The sequence below is a fragment of the Balaenoptera ricei genome, chromosome 9 (assembly GCF_028023285.1).
Source record: "Balaenoptera ricei isolate mBalRic1 chromosome 9, mBalRic1.hap2, whole genome shotgun sequence".
Classification (NCBI taxonomy): Eukaryota; Metazoa; Chordata; class Mammalia; order Artiodactyla; family Balaenopteridae; genus Balaenoptera; species Balaenoptera ricei.
This window is the reverse complement of record NC_082647.1, coordinates 765781-780456: the sequence shown is the minus strand read 5'-3', so window position 1 is coordinate 780456 and position 14676 is coordinate 765781. Positions and strand designations below refer to the sequence as shown.

The 14676-nt window shown below is 51.5% G+C and overlaps 1 protein-coding gene across 1 annotated transcript in view; it reads right to left on the bottom strand.

The window, feature by feature from the left end:
- Positions 1-14676, bottom strand: part of PTPRN2 (protein tyrosine phosphatase receptor type N2) — a 697051-nt gene that overhangs the window by 432315 nt on the left and 250060 nt on the right. Inside the window, 3 exon segments of the mRNA XM_059932932.1 lie at positions 46-86; positions 1679-1897; positions 13941-14298. Of these exon segments, the coding sequence (XP_059788915.1) occupies positions 46-86; positions 1679-1897; positions 13941-14298 (618 nt within the window).

The following is a 14676-nucleotide window of genomic DNA, read 5'->3' as shown; positions in this document are numbered from 1 at the left end:
AACGTGACTCTGGGCTTCACAGGCCCCAAACACGCCCCATCTTACCTCCTGGTAAACTCCTGCACCGCCGTCTCGCACTCTGTTATCTGTGAAAGACACGAGCTCGTCAAAATCCCGGTCCAGAACGTCAGCACAAAGGTCACGGCACGTACAGGGCGACCACCGAGTAGGTCAGGCACGATGACGCTGGCCTCATTCCCACGACAACGAAAACCTCCGCTTACAGTACAGGGATGGCGCTCCATAAAGCCCACGACAGAGGAGGGGTGACCCACTAGCTCAGACACGACGTCAGTCAGTCACGAGGCCAGTTCCAGGGAACCACGTGTTATCCTTCAGATAGCTCAGAGCAAGAAAGAGCCGCTGAGCCAGGAGCAGTGGGCAGTCATGACAAAGGAAATTGAAGTGTCGAACCCACACATCTCACGCTGAGATGCCTCCAGACTGGTTACTTTCCTGTGGTGGCCACTCCTCTAAGGACACACGCAGGAGTCAGTGTGTGGCTCCTGTGCCCCTGCAGACCCTCCCAGCCCCGGGACAGGGACCACCGCCCCCTGGACCACCTCGTCCGAGTCGCAACCCAGCGTCCTTTCCTGCATCAGTCAAGCCACGCCTCCAGCTTCCAGGCAAGCCTCGTCCCAGCCCACAGAGGAGGGAGAGACATGCACCTTTCACCTGGCACGTTCCTGGGCACCTACTGTGTGCAGGGCACTGTGTTACATGCTTTAATGTAGCTTCTGAGACTTTGAGAAGCGGTCAGGCAGGGGAGATGGGGCCTGCCCTGCTCGGCCCTCGCCCAACGTTCCCTGGCGGCTGTTTATGGGTGTACGTATGTGTGAGTGGGTTGGGGTGTGTAAGCGTGTGTGTGAGTGTGAATGTTGGGATGTGTGTATGTGTGTGCTAGAGTGTGGGTGTGTCTCTGTGAGTGTGTGTGTGAGTGTGCATATCCTGGGGTGTGAGTGTGTCTCGTGTGTGTGTGCTGGGGTGTGGGCGGTTCTGTGTGTGTGTGTGAGTGTGCATGTGCTGGGGTGTGAGTGTGTCTCTGTGTGAGTGTGCATGTGCTGGGCTGTGAGCGTGTCTCTGTGTGTGTGTGTGAGTGTGCATGTGCTGGGGTGTGGGTGTGTCTCTGTGTGTGTGTGAGTGTGCATGTGCTGGGCTGTGAGCGTGTCTGTGTGTGTGAGTGTGCATGTGCCGGGGTGTGGGCGTGTCTCTGTGTGTGTGTGAGTATGCATGTGCTGGCGTGTGAGCGTGTCTCTGTGTGTGAGTGTGTGTGTCAGTGTGCACCAGTGTGCGTGTGCCGGGGCGTGGGGATCTCTGCGCTCTCCCTGGAGCAGCCTCAGAGGCTGGTGTGAGCCTCAAGCAGACATTCGAATGAACCTCTTTCACTTTATTATGCAAATATTTGCCTCCCCAGTATCACTCACACAATCCGGGCAAAACCTCCTTCTCCCACTGCTATTTCTGCACCCGGAGCCTCGCACGGAGGCATCGCAGCCCCCCTCCAGGGAGCAATTCCCCCTTCAGCGTAAGTGCTCTGGAAGGCTCAGCCTGCGAAGGAGGCTTTCAGAGGCAAAAGTTCCGACAGACACAAATCATTAACACGAATCCCACCTCGCAGCAGAAAGATGCAGCACAGCGCGCCACGTGCACACGCGGGCGAGCGGCCGGAGGCGCTCACCTGGCACGCCGTCTCTGTGGCGCGTGGCCCCCGAGCGGCCCGCCTGCCCTCTCGGCCCTCCGCCGCCTCTCCCGGCGCCGTCCTGCTCCCCTTCCGCGCCCCCGCCTGGCATCGCGCTCGCTATCGCACGGGCTGCCTCGGCCACGTCCAGGGCGCTCAGACCCTCCACGCTGCCCGGGCGCTTCCGCAGGTCCTTCAGCAGAGCCTGAACACGTGCCCCTAGACGGCACACACAAAACAGACAAACCGAGACAAGGGACAGCGTTAGAACAAGGACGCAAGGATGTAGAGGAGTGGCTACACGCAGGGGCAGACGGGCGGCCCCCGGCGAGCGCAGCAGAGGGGCGGAAGCAAAAAAGAGCCAAATGGAATTCTGTGAGTGAAGAGTTCAGTATTCGAGATTCACAAGCTCACTGGATGGGCTGAACCGCAGACTGGATGGGCTGAACCGCAGACTGGATGATGGAGAGCAAAGAGCTGGTGAACCTGAGGACAAATAACGGAAACGATTATCATCCGTGGAACCAGGAGAAAGGACTGGACAGACCTTGGCAACCTGGCACGGCATCAGGCATCACAAGTGTGACTGGATCTGAGAGGGAAAGGAGAGAGAGACAAGGGGACAAAGAAAAGAAAAAAACCTCCACAAATTCCCCAAAATTGGTGAAGAGCATTAACTCAGAGATTCGAGGCACTCGGTAAACCTCAAGAAGAATTAAAGAGAACCGCACGGTGGCCTCTCACAGCCAAGCTCACCAGGCGGCACAGAAAACCAAGGTAGAGAAGATGTTAAATCAGCCAGAGGCGGGGCCAGGAGGGCGGTGGCCCCAGGACGCGCCCTGTAAGCATGACATATGTGACATGATACATAATTACACACTGGATCATTTACAGACGAGGGATGCATTTGAACCACTAAAAGAAAAGGTGTCTAATTCAGAAGTCTAGATTATACAGTGAAAATATCCTTCAAACATGAGAGTGGAAGAAAGACATTTTCATATTATTTTAAAAAAAAAGAGTTACGATGGTCCCTCACCCTGGACCTGCAGTGCAGGAGATGCTAGGAAAAGCTCTGCAGGCTGGAGAGCAGTGGGGTGGCCGGGAGGCCCCCACAAGGTTTGCCGCAGGGTGGTGACAGCTCCGGCCTTGATTCCGTGTCAACCAGGAGCTCCTGATGCTCTGACCTCTGGGCCTATCACGATCTTTTTCATGATAACCCTCTCCTGATCTGCTGGTCTCACCACACCTGAACAGTAATAAAACCTGCACTTTGACACAGCTTCCCGTGGAAGGAAATGCAGATGGATGACCTCCCCGTGGCTGCTGCCTCCGTGGTCCTTGCCCCCGACCTGAGCCCCTGGGGAGGGCACTGCCCCCCTGCATCCCCACCTCCCCCTGCATCCCTCCCCCTGCATCCCCACCTCCCCCTGCATCCCTCCCCCTGCATCCCCACCTCCCCCTGCATCCCTCCCCCTGCATCCCCACCTCCCCCTGCATCCCTCCCCCCCACAGCCCCGTAGATACGTTTAGGGACCAAACGCTTGCCTTAAAAATAACTTCCAGCAGCGAACCTGGAAAAATATTTCTCACTTCCTCATGAACAGAAGCATTGTAAAAACACAGAGAAGCATGCCTGACACAGAACAGCGCAGGAGGCTGAAGGTTTGAGGGATCCCAACCACAGACGGTGTCAGAACTCCTGCCTTTCTGGGCTGACAAAGGGCACACGTAGCTTCGTAGAAAAGAGAAACACTAAGGTAGAGCAAACAGTAAGAAAAACACCACCTAGCTGTTTATTAAGCCTCTAGCGTTATAAACACATCAACTTTCAGCGGTCTGTACTGTCGCAGCCATGGCGTGAAAGGTGAGGAAACGCAATGCCCTGAAAGTAGAGGCCGAGGCGTGGCCCCTGCAGGCGTGGTCCCCGCCAGGGGCCAGAGCATGGCAGAACCCACCCTGGCGTCCCAGGACACCGACCAAGGCAGGAAATGGATCAGTACACTTACGAGACGTTTTTTAACAAGTGTTGAATCCAAAATGTGTTTCTGCGGAACGCAAACTTAACCAGGACATTCGGCTGAGGAGAACATTCCCTTCCCGAGGGCCCTGGTTCCCCGAGGATCCGGTCCTGTCCTCCGCTGGACCACCCTCAGCGCAGAGCTGCGTCCCTCCTAACAAGGGTCCAAGAGGTGGGCTCCCTGCCCCGACTGTGCTCTGCGAGCATGTTTCACCACTGAGTGAAGCCCCTGAGTCGCGCTGTTGGCCAGAACATTTCCTTCTAAGAGTCCACTTTCTCTCAGATTCCAGACTTAGGAACAGGACCGGTGGGATTACTGTGCTAGAACCGTAATGCGAATGAGGGCACACGGGTCTCAGGGTGACAGTTCAGACCCTGGGTAGCAAGTCGGCCGCGGACTGAACTGTGGCTGAAGCAGGCAGGCTCTCCTGGGCACGGCCTGGCCTGTGGGCGGCCACATCCGCATCTCCTGACTCCCTGGTGCCGACCTCGTGCAGGGGGCCAGGGCCTGTCACCGCCCCGTGACCTTTTTGCCTGCACACGTCCCTCCCCCCAGCTGCTCTCAGGCTGCCTGGGTGGGAGACACACATTCCAGGTCATGAGGGAGGCGGATAATCAGTGAGAGATTCAGGCCTCCCAGAGGGTCTCAAAGCTAAACAGCAGAGCTCAAGAGCAGGAACTGTCCTCCCGCCCTTCGTTCTTTCCTTCCCTCCACAGATGTTCGCTGCACATCGTCTACGCTCAGCTGCCTGTCAAGGCGCAGGAATAATGCAGTTAGCAAAGCACTTGCTTTCATGGAACGTTCATCTATAGTAGAAGAAACAGAAAATAAACAATTAAAAACAAACGCATACAAGGTCTGGTGGTGATGGGGCTGTGGGAACAATAATCCAGAGCGTGGAGGATGGGGCAGTGGGGAGGGAAGATGCTTTGTTAGACAGGATTGTCGGAGAAAAGCTCAGAGACCCAAAGAAGGGAAGTCCTGAGCCCAGGGACGATCTTAAGGAAACGCTCTGCGGGCAGAGGAAACAGCAAGTGCAAAGGCCCTGGGGCAGAGGCACTGGAAGGACAGAAAGGTGGCCAGAGTGGGTGACCTGGAGCAGCAAGGGGGTGTGAAGTCGGGGGCATTTTACAGGGTCTCAGACCATGAAAAGGACCTGGATTTTTGCTGAGTGAGATGAGGAGCCCTTGCTGGGTTTTGAGCAGTGAGTCGTCATCTGGTTTACAATTTTAAGAGGCCTGCAGGCTTGAGACACGGTCAGAGCAGGGAGGCCGGAGGAGGCTCCTGCAGGAACCCAGCTGGGGATGGCGGTGCAGCAGGCAGAGCCGGCGGGAGCCTGTGTTTGTTTCTATGGCAGGTCCAGATGGACCGGATGTGAGGGTCAGGGGGCGGAACAGAGCCCAGGTGGGTGATAACGGACAGCAAGGCTGGAGGAGCCGTGTGAGGTCAGCTCCCAGCGTCGGGGGAGCCTGGGCAGGGCTGGGGGCTCTCGGCAGCCCCTCAAGGCATCCCACCGGGTGATGTTTTGTTTTATGCAACCCGGGGCAGGAAGAATGCTGGTCAAACACAGGGCAAGTCAGACCAGAAATGCTAAAAGACCCACCGCAAACAGGGGGTCACGGTCTTCTGGAGAAAGTGTGCTCTGTGGCCAGCCACACCCAGGCTGCAGTCTCAGGGTCTGTCTGTGTAGATGGGTCAGCAACTCCCACTTGAAGGGGTTACTGAGAAAATGAAATCAAATGTATATAGTCTGTCTACCACGTCTAATAACCAAATAGCTAAGGGGAAATTGTGCCCCTCCTCCAATAATCTGTCCTGACATTTAATACCTCAGAGAAACCCTCCCTACGGTTACCACATGTCTTTTCCCTTAACTTCCCTCAGCTCTATTCTCCTTATTTGGAAGGAAGAGCAGAAATAGACCTGCAGTGTGAAAACACTCATGTTCTTTAAGATAAAGACCAGAGAACAGGAGAGACTTTCCGTGGGCCTCTCTAACTATAATAAGAAACATCCATCTTCAAAATGGTATAATAAAATATAATTCCTAAGATTGTCTCCTCTCATCCAAAAAAGAAACTTTTCAGATTACCATTAGTGAAAAATCACTAAAAACCCCTTAGGTATATAATGGTATATGCTTAGCGGCTGACCACTTAGGAGGAGAGCAATGAACTCGTGTCAGCGATCATCTCCCGCCTAAGTGCTGTTGACCACCGTGAGTCAGCCAGGAGGCACCCACTGTCAGTCATCTGAAGATGAGCAGAAATGAGGAAATCCTCTCTAAAGAGTCTAGCCAGCCCTGGTGGACTGAAGAGGGGCCGTGGCGCAGAGCACAATCAAATACCACATGCATCAAAGTGAGACGCTCTGTTCCGGCCGCCGCACCATGTAATTCCGAGATCCAGCCGGCTTATAATGACATTTTAAGTAGCTTTCAATGTGCCAAGTGGGCTCTAGCAGAGCAATTACACGAAATGTCAGGACATCAAATATGTAAGGCCTGGAGTAGGAGATCAGCTCCCATGAACAACTGCTGCAGGCCTGACCTACAGAAATTATATGTCTTAATAGGGTCCCCCAGACAAATGCTACAAGCTTTAGAGAATAAGCAATGGTGTGCAGTTAACCTCACACAAATCTGCTTTCACAAAGCGGATGTGAATCATACACAACAGTTTTTGCTCCTAAGTGCCTTTACCACCACGTGTACATGAAAGTACACGGTTTAGGCACGTACAAGCACACACATCACCACCATCATCACCACCATCACCAGTATCACCATTCCCACTCTCGTCACCCTCATCGTCACCATCATCACACTCGGGAGCAGCCTAGACACATGCTGGGTGGCAAATGCAGACCACAGTAGCAAACTTCCCAGGAAGGGCTACCGGGGCAGCCCCTGGAATCTGTCTACATTCACTAAATGGGCTGAATCAGCGAGGCATTTGGATCCCATTCATGGAAACCCCCTCTGAAGGTGAGAGCTGCCGAACGCCCTCCCCGCAGCAAAGGTTGGATGGTAGATGGCCAGGTGTGCACGCTTCGTGCTGCAGTTCGGCAGACAGGAACTCAATCTATGATCAGAGCCAAACCAATGTGTATTTACCACAATTTTTAAAAATTTAAATACAAAAGTGGCCTCGCACTTTTTATTACCTAAGAGTGACTGGAGTTCATGGGACTTGCCTGAACTTTAACCCAGCGACGGAGGAAGAACGAGCCCTGGCGAACGCACTGAAGGGACACGGAGAGAAGCAGCAGCTGTGCACGGCCACACCCCGGGTCCGCGTGCAGCGCGAGGCCTCACGGACGCACACGGAGCACCGAAAGGCACGCCCGGTGCTCAACGCACCCACCTGGTGGCGATGAGATCAAAGGCGACTTGTTGTCTTCTTTCCACACATCTACTATTCTGGTTTCGCACGGTAACCATTTACTACTTCTACCACTGATACAAAGCACAACAAATAATCCTTTACACATTCTGATTCCCGTAGAGAACTGATCACAGAATACAGAACAACTCTCTAACGAGGAGCGTTCCCAGCTAGGCCACAACCCGAGACACCGTGTCCTAAACAGGAGAAGCTGGCCCAACCGCGTCTGAATCCCACACTTCACTCCACACTTTGTCGTTTGCCCTTGCCATTATCCTACTGCACGCTGGTCTTTTAATTTTATGTGAATTAAAGTTTTTTCAAAGGCGACAAGGTGTAAATAATGAATAAATGAAGGAAGAGGGTCTCTTTTCTAAGTTTTTACCAAGTGAACATTTGCCATGCACATGAAGTCAGTGGCCTGATTTACTGATTCGGGAGCAGGGATGGGTGGGTTTTCCTGAGCCCTGAGGGCTACAAATTGGTCTCGACCGTCCTGCAGAAGGGCAGCCTCTATCTGAATCACCCACGTCCCTGTCCTCCGCACTACACCCTTTGGGTGCCCGGCACAGCCAGCTCTCCAGGGCTGCGCCCCCGGGGCGGTCACACACCCTGGCCCTCTGGGCCTCCCTTCTGACCTTCTCGCTGATGCTTTCAAGGTGAAACTGGGTTTCAAGGACAGGGCTGCTGTGTCCTTGCGCTTTCCTAGGGATCCTGTGCTCATGGCTCACTGCGTCTACCTGAACGTTCCCCGAGGTTCTGAAGGATGTTAGACCGAATGGCAGGGGCAGTTTTCCAGGGGTGAGTGGTGTGGAATGGCCTGCCTGTGACTGGTCTGGACAGGTAACCCCGGGAAGCTCTGGGGCTTTAGAAGACGGTTGGTCTTTTCTTGCCTTGTCCTTTTTCACTATGTAAGAAGAGAACCCTTCCTTCTTCCAGCCCTGGCTGACACCCCTGCCCCCAGGTGACCCTTCTCTACTCCTCTGCTCCCGCTAAAGGCGCAGCACACAACTCTGCACACAATGAATGTCAGAGAAAGCTAGAATTTGGAGCTGAATGGCCACTTAAAACATTAGAGTCCAGGACCAATTAGCCCAAGAAACAAAGTAAATTGTGTTTAAATCTGCATTTTAGACAGATGGTTCTTAAAAGCTTCCATCCACTTTGCCTTAAGTGATCTGACTTTGGGACAAATGCTATCACCTGCCATCTCAAGCTGCAGTTTCCTCAACAGGAAAATGGGCTTGACAATAACACCATCTTTCATGGTTGACGTGAAGAGCAAATTAAACCATTCATCCACTCAGCAAACACCCTGCAAGGCACATGCTGAGTCCCGGGTGCAAATGTGAGAAAAGAAGCACAGTTTGCTGGCTTCCTTAAGTCGATGGTCTACAAGCAGAGACAAACGTTTATCAAATACATGCAAATGCGCAAGTCGGACTGTGAGACATGCTCCAGAGAAAAGTACACCCCTGCGAGGGCTTCCCTCGAGGTGGGATAGGGTGAGGTAAGCTCCCCTTGTTGAGGGATCGAGCACCTTCCAAAGAGTCAAGGTGAAATGTGCCAGAAAGGTTACGTGGCTGGGGCTGCTGGACGCTAACGAACCACAGGGAGGCAGGTCCCCCTCACAGGAGGTCGCCGCCCCCCTGAAGGCTCCTTGCCGAACGGTGAACACGACAGTCACATCTCCGAGCTCCTGGTTCACAGGACGTGTGGAAAAGAGGAACAAGTACACGTCCTCTTTGGGGCGCAACCAGGAAAGTACAGGACGTGGGTAAAAGGACAGCATCAACGGGTACGAAAGCAGAGAGGTGGTCTCGCCAAGAGAAAACCCACAGCCACGGCGAGCCACAAGCCGCGAAGGATCACAAAGGGATGAATCTTCCCTCTGAGGAGCGAGGGATTCGAGCCCCCCAAGAGGCTCTCCAGCCCCCAGACCCTGCACAGGAGAGGTGAGCCCCCAAAACAGCTGGCTTTGAAAACCAACGGAAATACATCTAAGAAAACTACAGAACTACAGAGAATGGGAAATTTGCTCTTAAAGGGCCCTCGTGCAGACTCACTTGACTCAAAACCAACGCAAACGTGCCAGATTGCAAGGCACCTGGATCACAGAGGAAGGAGACCCACTTACTAATCTTGAAGTACCTGCTGGAGAAACAGGGACCACTTGGGATGCTCCCCAGGGACCGAGACACTGCAGGCGCCATTGTGGAAATCCCCACCTAACCTGTTAGCACCCTCCCGAGAGCGCTGCCACCCCTGCACCTCAGCAGGGCTCACGACCAGTCAGCGATAACCCCACCTGCCAGCGCCCCTCTGCAACCCTGACCTCGCCACGACAGGAGGGCAGGTGCCCCACACGGGCACACCCCTTGAGCCCCGGGCTCTGGTGGCCAGTGGGATTGCACCTCTGAGCCCCACAGGATGTCTCCTACAAAAGCCACTCCTCAAGACCGGGAGAGGTAGCTGACACACCTAACACAGAGAAACAGACACAGAGAATTAGGCAAAATAAGGAGACAAAGGAACATGTTCCAATCAAAAGAACAAGACATAAACCTCTGAAAAAGAACTAAACGAAATAGAGAAAAGCAACTCAGCTGATAAAGAGTTTAAAATAATGGTCATAAAGATGCTCACTGAACCCAGAAGAAGAACGGACGAACACAGCCGGAACTTAACAAAGGGACAGAAATTATAAGAAAGTACCAAACAGAAGTTATAACTGAACAGAAGAATGCACTAGAGGGGTTCAACAGCAGACTGGATAAGGAAGAAGACGAATCAGTAGCTGGAAGACAAAGCAGTGGAACTCAGAGCAGCAAAACAAAAGAGAACTTAAAAAGTGAAGCTACCTTAAAAGACCTTTGGGAGAACATCAAGCGAAATAACATTTGCTTTATGGGGACCCCAGAAGGAGAAGAGAGAGAGACAAAGGGCCAGAAAAATTATTAGAAGAAATAGTGGCTGAAAACTTCCCTAATCTGGGGAAGGAAACAGACATCCAGGTCCCGGAAGCCCAGAGGGTTCTGAAGAAGATGAACCCAAAGAGACACATACCAAGACACATTATAATTAAAATGGTAAAAGTTAAGGATAAAGAGAGAATCCTAAAAGCAGCAAGAGAAAAACAACTTGTTACATACAAGGGAACCCCCGTGAGGCTATCAGCAGATTTTTTAGCAGAAAGTTTGCAGGCCAGAAAGAAGTGGCATGACATATTCAAAGTGCTGAAAGGAAAAAACTTCCAACCAAGAATTCTCTACCCAGCAAGGTCATCATTCCTTGTTCATGGATTAGAAGAATTAATATTGTGAAGATGTCCATACTACCCCAAGCAATTTACAGATTCACTGCAATCTCTATCAAAATTCCAATGTCATATTTCACAGAACTACAACAAATCATTCTAAAATCTGTAAAACCACAGAAGACCCTGAATATCCAAAACAATATTGAGAAAGAAGAACAAAGCTGAAGGCATCAAGCTCCCTGACTTCAGACTATACTACAAAGCCTCAGTTATAAAACAGGATGGTACTGCACAAAAACACACACATAGATCAATGGAACAGAACTGAGAACGCAGCAATAAACCCACACTTATATGGTCAATTAATCTACAATAGGGGAGGCAAGAATATACAGTGGAGAAAAGGCAGTCTCTTCAATAAATAATGTGGGGAAAACTGAACAGCCACATGTAAAAGAATGAAACTAGACTACAATCTTACACCATACACAAAAATTAACTTAAAGTGAATTAAAGACTTGAATGTAAGACCTGAAACCATGAAATTCCTAGAAAACATACACAGTAACCTCACTGACATGGATCTTAGAGATGTTTTTGTGGATCTGACACCAAAAGCAAGGGAAGCAAATGCAAAACATAAACAAATGGGGCTACATCAAACTAAAAAGCTTCTGCACAGCAAAGAAAACCATCATCAAAATGAAAAGGCAGGCTTCCCTAGCAGCACAGTGGTTGAGAGTCTGCCTGCCAATGCAGGGGACACGGGTTCGAGCCCTGGTCTGGGAAGATCCCACATGCCGCGGAGCAACTAGGCCCGTGAGCCACAATCACTGAGCCTGCGCGTCTGGAGCCTGTGCTCTGTAACAAGAGAGGCCGCGATGGTGAGAGGCCGGTGCACCGCGATGAAGAGTGGCTCCCACTTGCCGCAACTAGAGAAAGCCCTCGCACAGAAACAAAGACCCAACACAGCCATAAATAAATAAATAAATAAATAAATAAATAAATAAAATTTAAAAAAAAAAAATGAAAAGGCACCCTACTGAATGGGAGAAGAGACCTGAAAAGCATATAATAATAAGGGGTTAATATCCAAGATATAAATAGAACTCATACAACTCAACGACAAAAAGCCAAAAACTTGATTAAAAAATGGGCTGAGGATCTGAGTAAACATTTTCAAGGAAAACATACAGATGACCAACAGGCACATGAAAAGATGCTCAACATCACTCATCATCAGAGAAATGCAAAGCAAAACCACAATGAGATATCTCCTCATTGATATCACCTATTAGAATAGCTATTATTGAAAACACAAGAAATAACAAATGTTGGACAGAATGTGGAGAAAAGGGAACCCTTGTGCACTATTGGTGGGAATGTAAATTGGTGCAGCCACTTTGGAAAAGAGTATGGAGATTCCTCAAGAAATTAAAAACAGAACTACCATATGATCCAGCAATTCCACTCTTGGGTACTTATCCAAAGAAAACAAAAACACTAATTCAAAAAGATATATGCACCCCCATGTTCATTGCAATACAAGATATGGAAGCATCCTAAGTATCCATCAACAGATGAATGGATAAAGAAGATGTGGTGGGACTTCCCTAGTGGTCCAGTGGTTAAGACTTCACCTTCCAATGCAGGGGGTGCAGGTTCGATCCCTGGTAGGGGAACTAAGATCCCACATGCCTCAGGGCCAAAGAACCGAAACATAAAACAGAAGCAATACTGTAGCAAATTCAGTAAAGACTTAAAAAAAAAAAAAAAAGGTCCACATCAAAAAAAAAAATCTTTAAAAAAAAAACAAAACAAAAGGTGCAGTACATACATATATACAATGGAATATTACTCAGTTATGAAAAAGAATGAAATTCTGACATTTGCTACAACGTGGATGGACCTAGAGGGTATTAAGCTAGTGACATAAGTTGGACAGAGAAAGACAAATGCCGTATGATTCCACTCATACGTGGAATCTAAAATAAAGAAACAAGATAAAGCAAAACCTCATAGATACAGGGAACAGATTAGTGATTACCAGAGAGGACGGGGTTGATGGGGGCAAAATGGGTGAAGAGGTCAGCTGTATGGAGATGGATGGTAATTAGACCTTTGATGGTGATTACTCTGTAGTGTATACAGATGTCAAACTAAAATGTTGTACACCTGAAACAATATTTTTTTTTAAAATGATGCAAGGGAATAAAAGAGGGAGGAGAAAGCTTTTGTAGTTTAAAAGGGGCTTAACAGGTACGTCCACCAATTCAGTGGACCGTCTTTGGATCCTGCCTTCAAAGAACTGACTGTAAAGAAAATTTACAAGTGAGAAATTTAAACACAGATTAGATATTTGGTGATATGAAGACATTAGTATGAAGTTTAACATGTGATAAAGCTGTCTGGTTAGGTTTATTCAAGAGTCGTATCTCTGGCAGTGGAATACTGAAGTGTGCCAGGTGAAATCTGACAGCGTCAGATTGAATCTGTCAGCGTAGGGGAGGAGGGGATCACAGAAGTAGCGAGAGAAGTAGCGAGAGGAGCCCAGCAATGCATGTGTGGGCGTTCATCCTACAAGTCTCTGTTTGCTCTGAAGACTAACATTTTACATGACTCTTTAGAGCATACAGCGCAGATGGGAAGACAATATATATAAAAAGATAACCAACACTGCAACGTAGCACAGGAGAAAACGCCAACCAAATGATGCCGTTAGTAAGGGTCACTGGAGAGCGGAGAGAGCATCTTCAGAGGCTGTTCCCCGAAGAGCCCCACCAGAGCAGCCCCGATCAAGCCTCCACTTACAGACAGGGAGCGCTAATGGGAACGGACACTCAGTATTTTTTTAATCTGTTACCTGCTTGATGTTATTATTTGTATATCTTCAAAGGAGAAGTCATATTTTATCGAAATTGCACTTTATATTTTATGGTCTTAGGGAAAGGCTGTTAGAAAACAGATGAGGCCCTTGGGCATCTTACAGAGGCTAGGACCGACCAACAGCCCTCCTCCCGTGGGGCGACCACAGCAGGGGTGACTCACATCAAGGGCCGAAGCTGCGGCCTCGAGGGCCGGTCACTTCAAGGGCCCAAGTACACCCACGGCACTGGGGGCAGCGTTCGTTTCCGGCCGGTCTCATGGGGACCAGCAAACACCCATGAACCAAGGAGCTGGGCGTGAGTCCGACCACAGGAGTGGGGAGGCGGAGACAAAAGGAAAGGGCAGTGGACTTGTAAGTCGTTTATACTCAATCTGCCAAACGCTGGGCGGGGCCAGCTTTGGCCTGTGAGTCGTGTTCCCTCATCATCTCCATCAATGAAGTCATGAAAGAGCGAGACTGTCGGGGCAGCGAGAACTAAACGCGGAAGCCGCCTGCCCCAGGAGATCCGAAGGCCCCTCCGCCGCGGTCATCGGCCGCCCGAGTCCCCGCGACCCAGGAGCAGGGCCAGCACGGACGGCCCCTCCCACGCCTCGGCCCCTCTCCTCTACGGGGGAGCCTGGTGCGCGTGGAGAGACCCTCGGAGGCCCGGCCTGGGCAGCTGCCCGAGAGGCAGAAACAAGCCGACAAGAAGCACGCGAAGGGTACTTACCGTCGTCCGTGCCCAGGGCGTCCCTGGGGTCCGGAGGCGAGGGCCATTTCTGGGGGGCCGCCGGTGCCGAAAGGACCCTGGGCTCTCGCCAGGGCGCGCGCACGAGGTTGCGGGGTGCGGGGTCGCCGTCCCTGGGGGGCGCGGGGGGCTTCCGGGCCGCGAAGGCACCCAGTGCGGCGACCAGACTCTGCCTGTCCGCACCGCCGGCCACCTTGGGGCTGAGCTCGTCGGGCTGGAGCCGGCGGAGCGTGCGCAGCGGGCGGTCCCCGGGGAAGTCGGCCCGGGACGCGGGGGCGTAGGTCAGGGCGGACGTCCGGGCCACGAAGGTCAGCGCGCTGTCGGCCGGGGGGTCCTCACCCTGCAGGGGCCGGGGGACAAACAGCAGGTGAGCGCCCACCGACGGGCAGGCCCTGAAGTGGCACCGGGTCTGGACCTCCAGGCGCTAAAGCAGCACCAGGCACCCGGAACGCACACCCCCAAACAGGCGCCACGGATTAACTCACCGATGGGCCGGGTGCCGCGTGCACATTCCTCCCACAGTTGTTTTCATAACAGCTTTATTGAAATACAGTTCATATGCCATGAGATTCCCCCCATTCAGTGTTTTCAGTAGATCCACAGAGCGGTGCAAACATCGCCTGATACAGAACACTTTATCACCCCGTTCCCGTTCCTCCTCCCCCCGCCCCAGGCAACTGCTCATCTACCTCCCTTCTCCATGAATTCGCCTAATTTG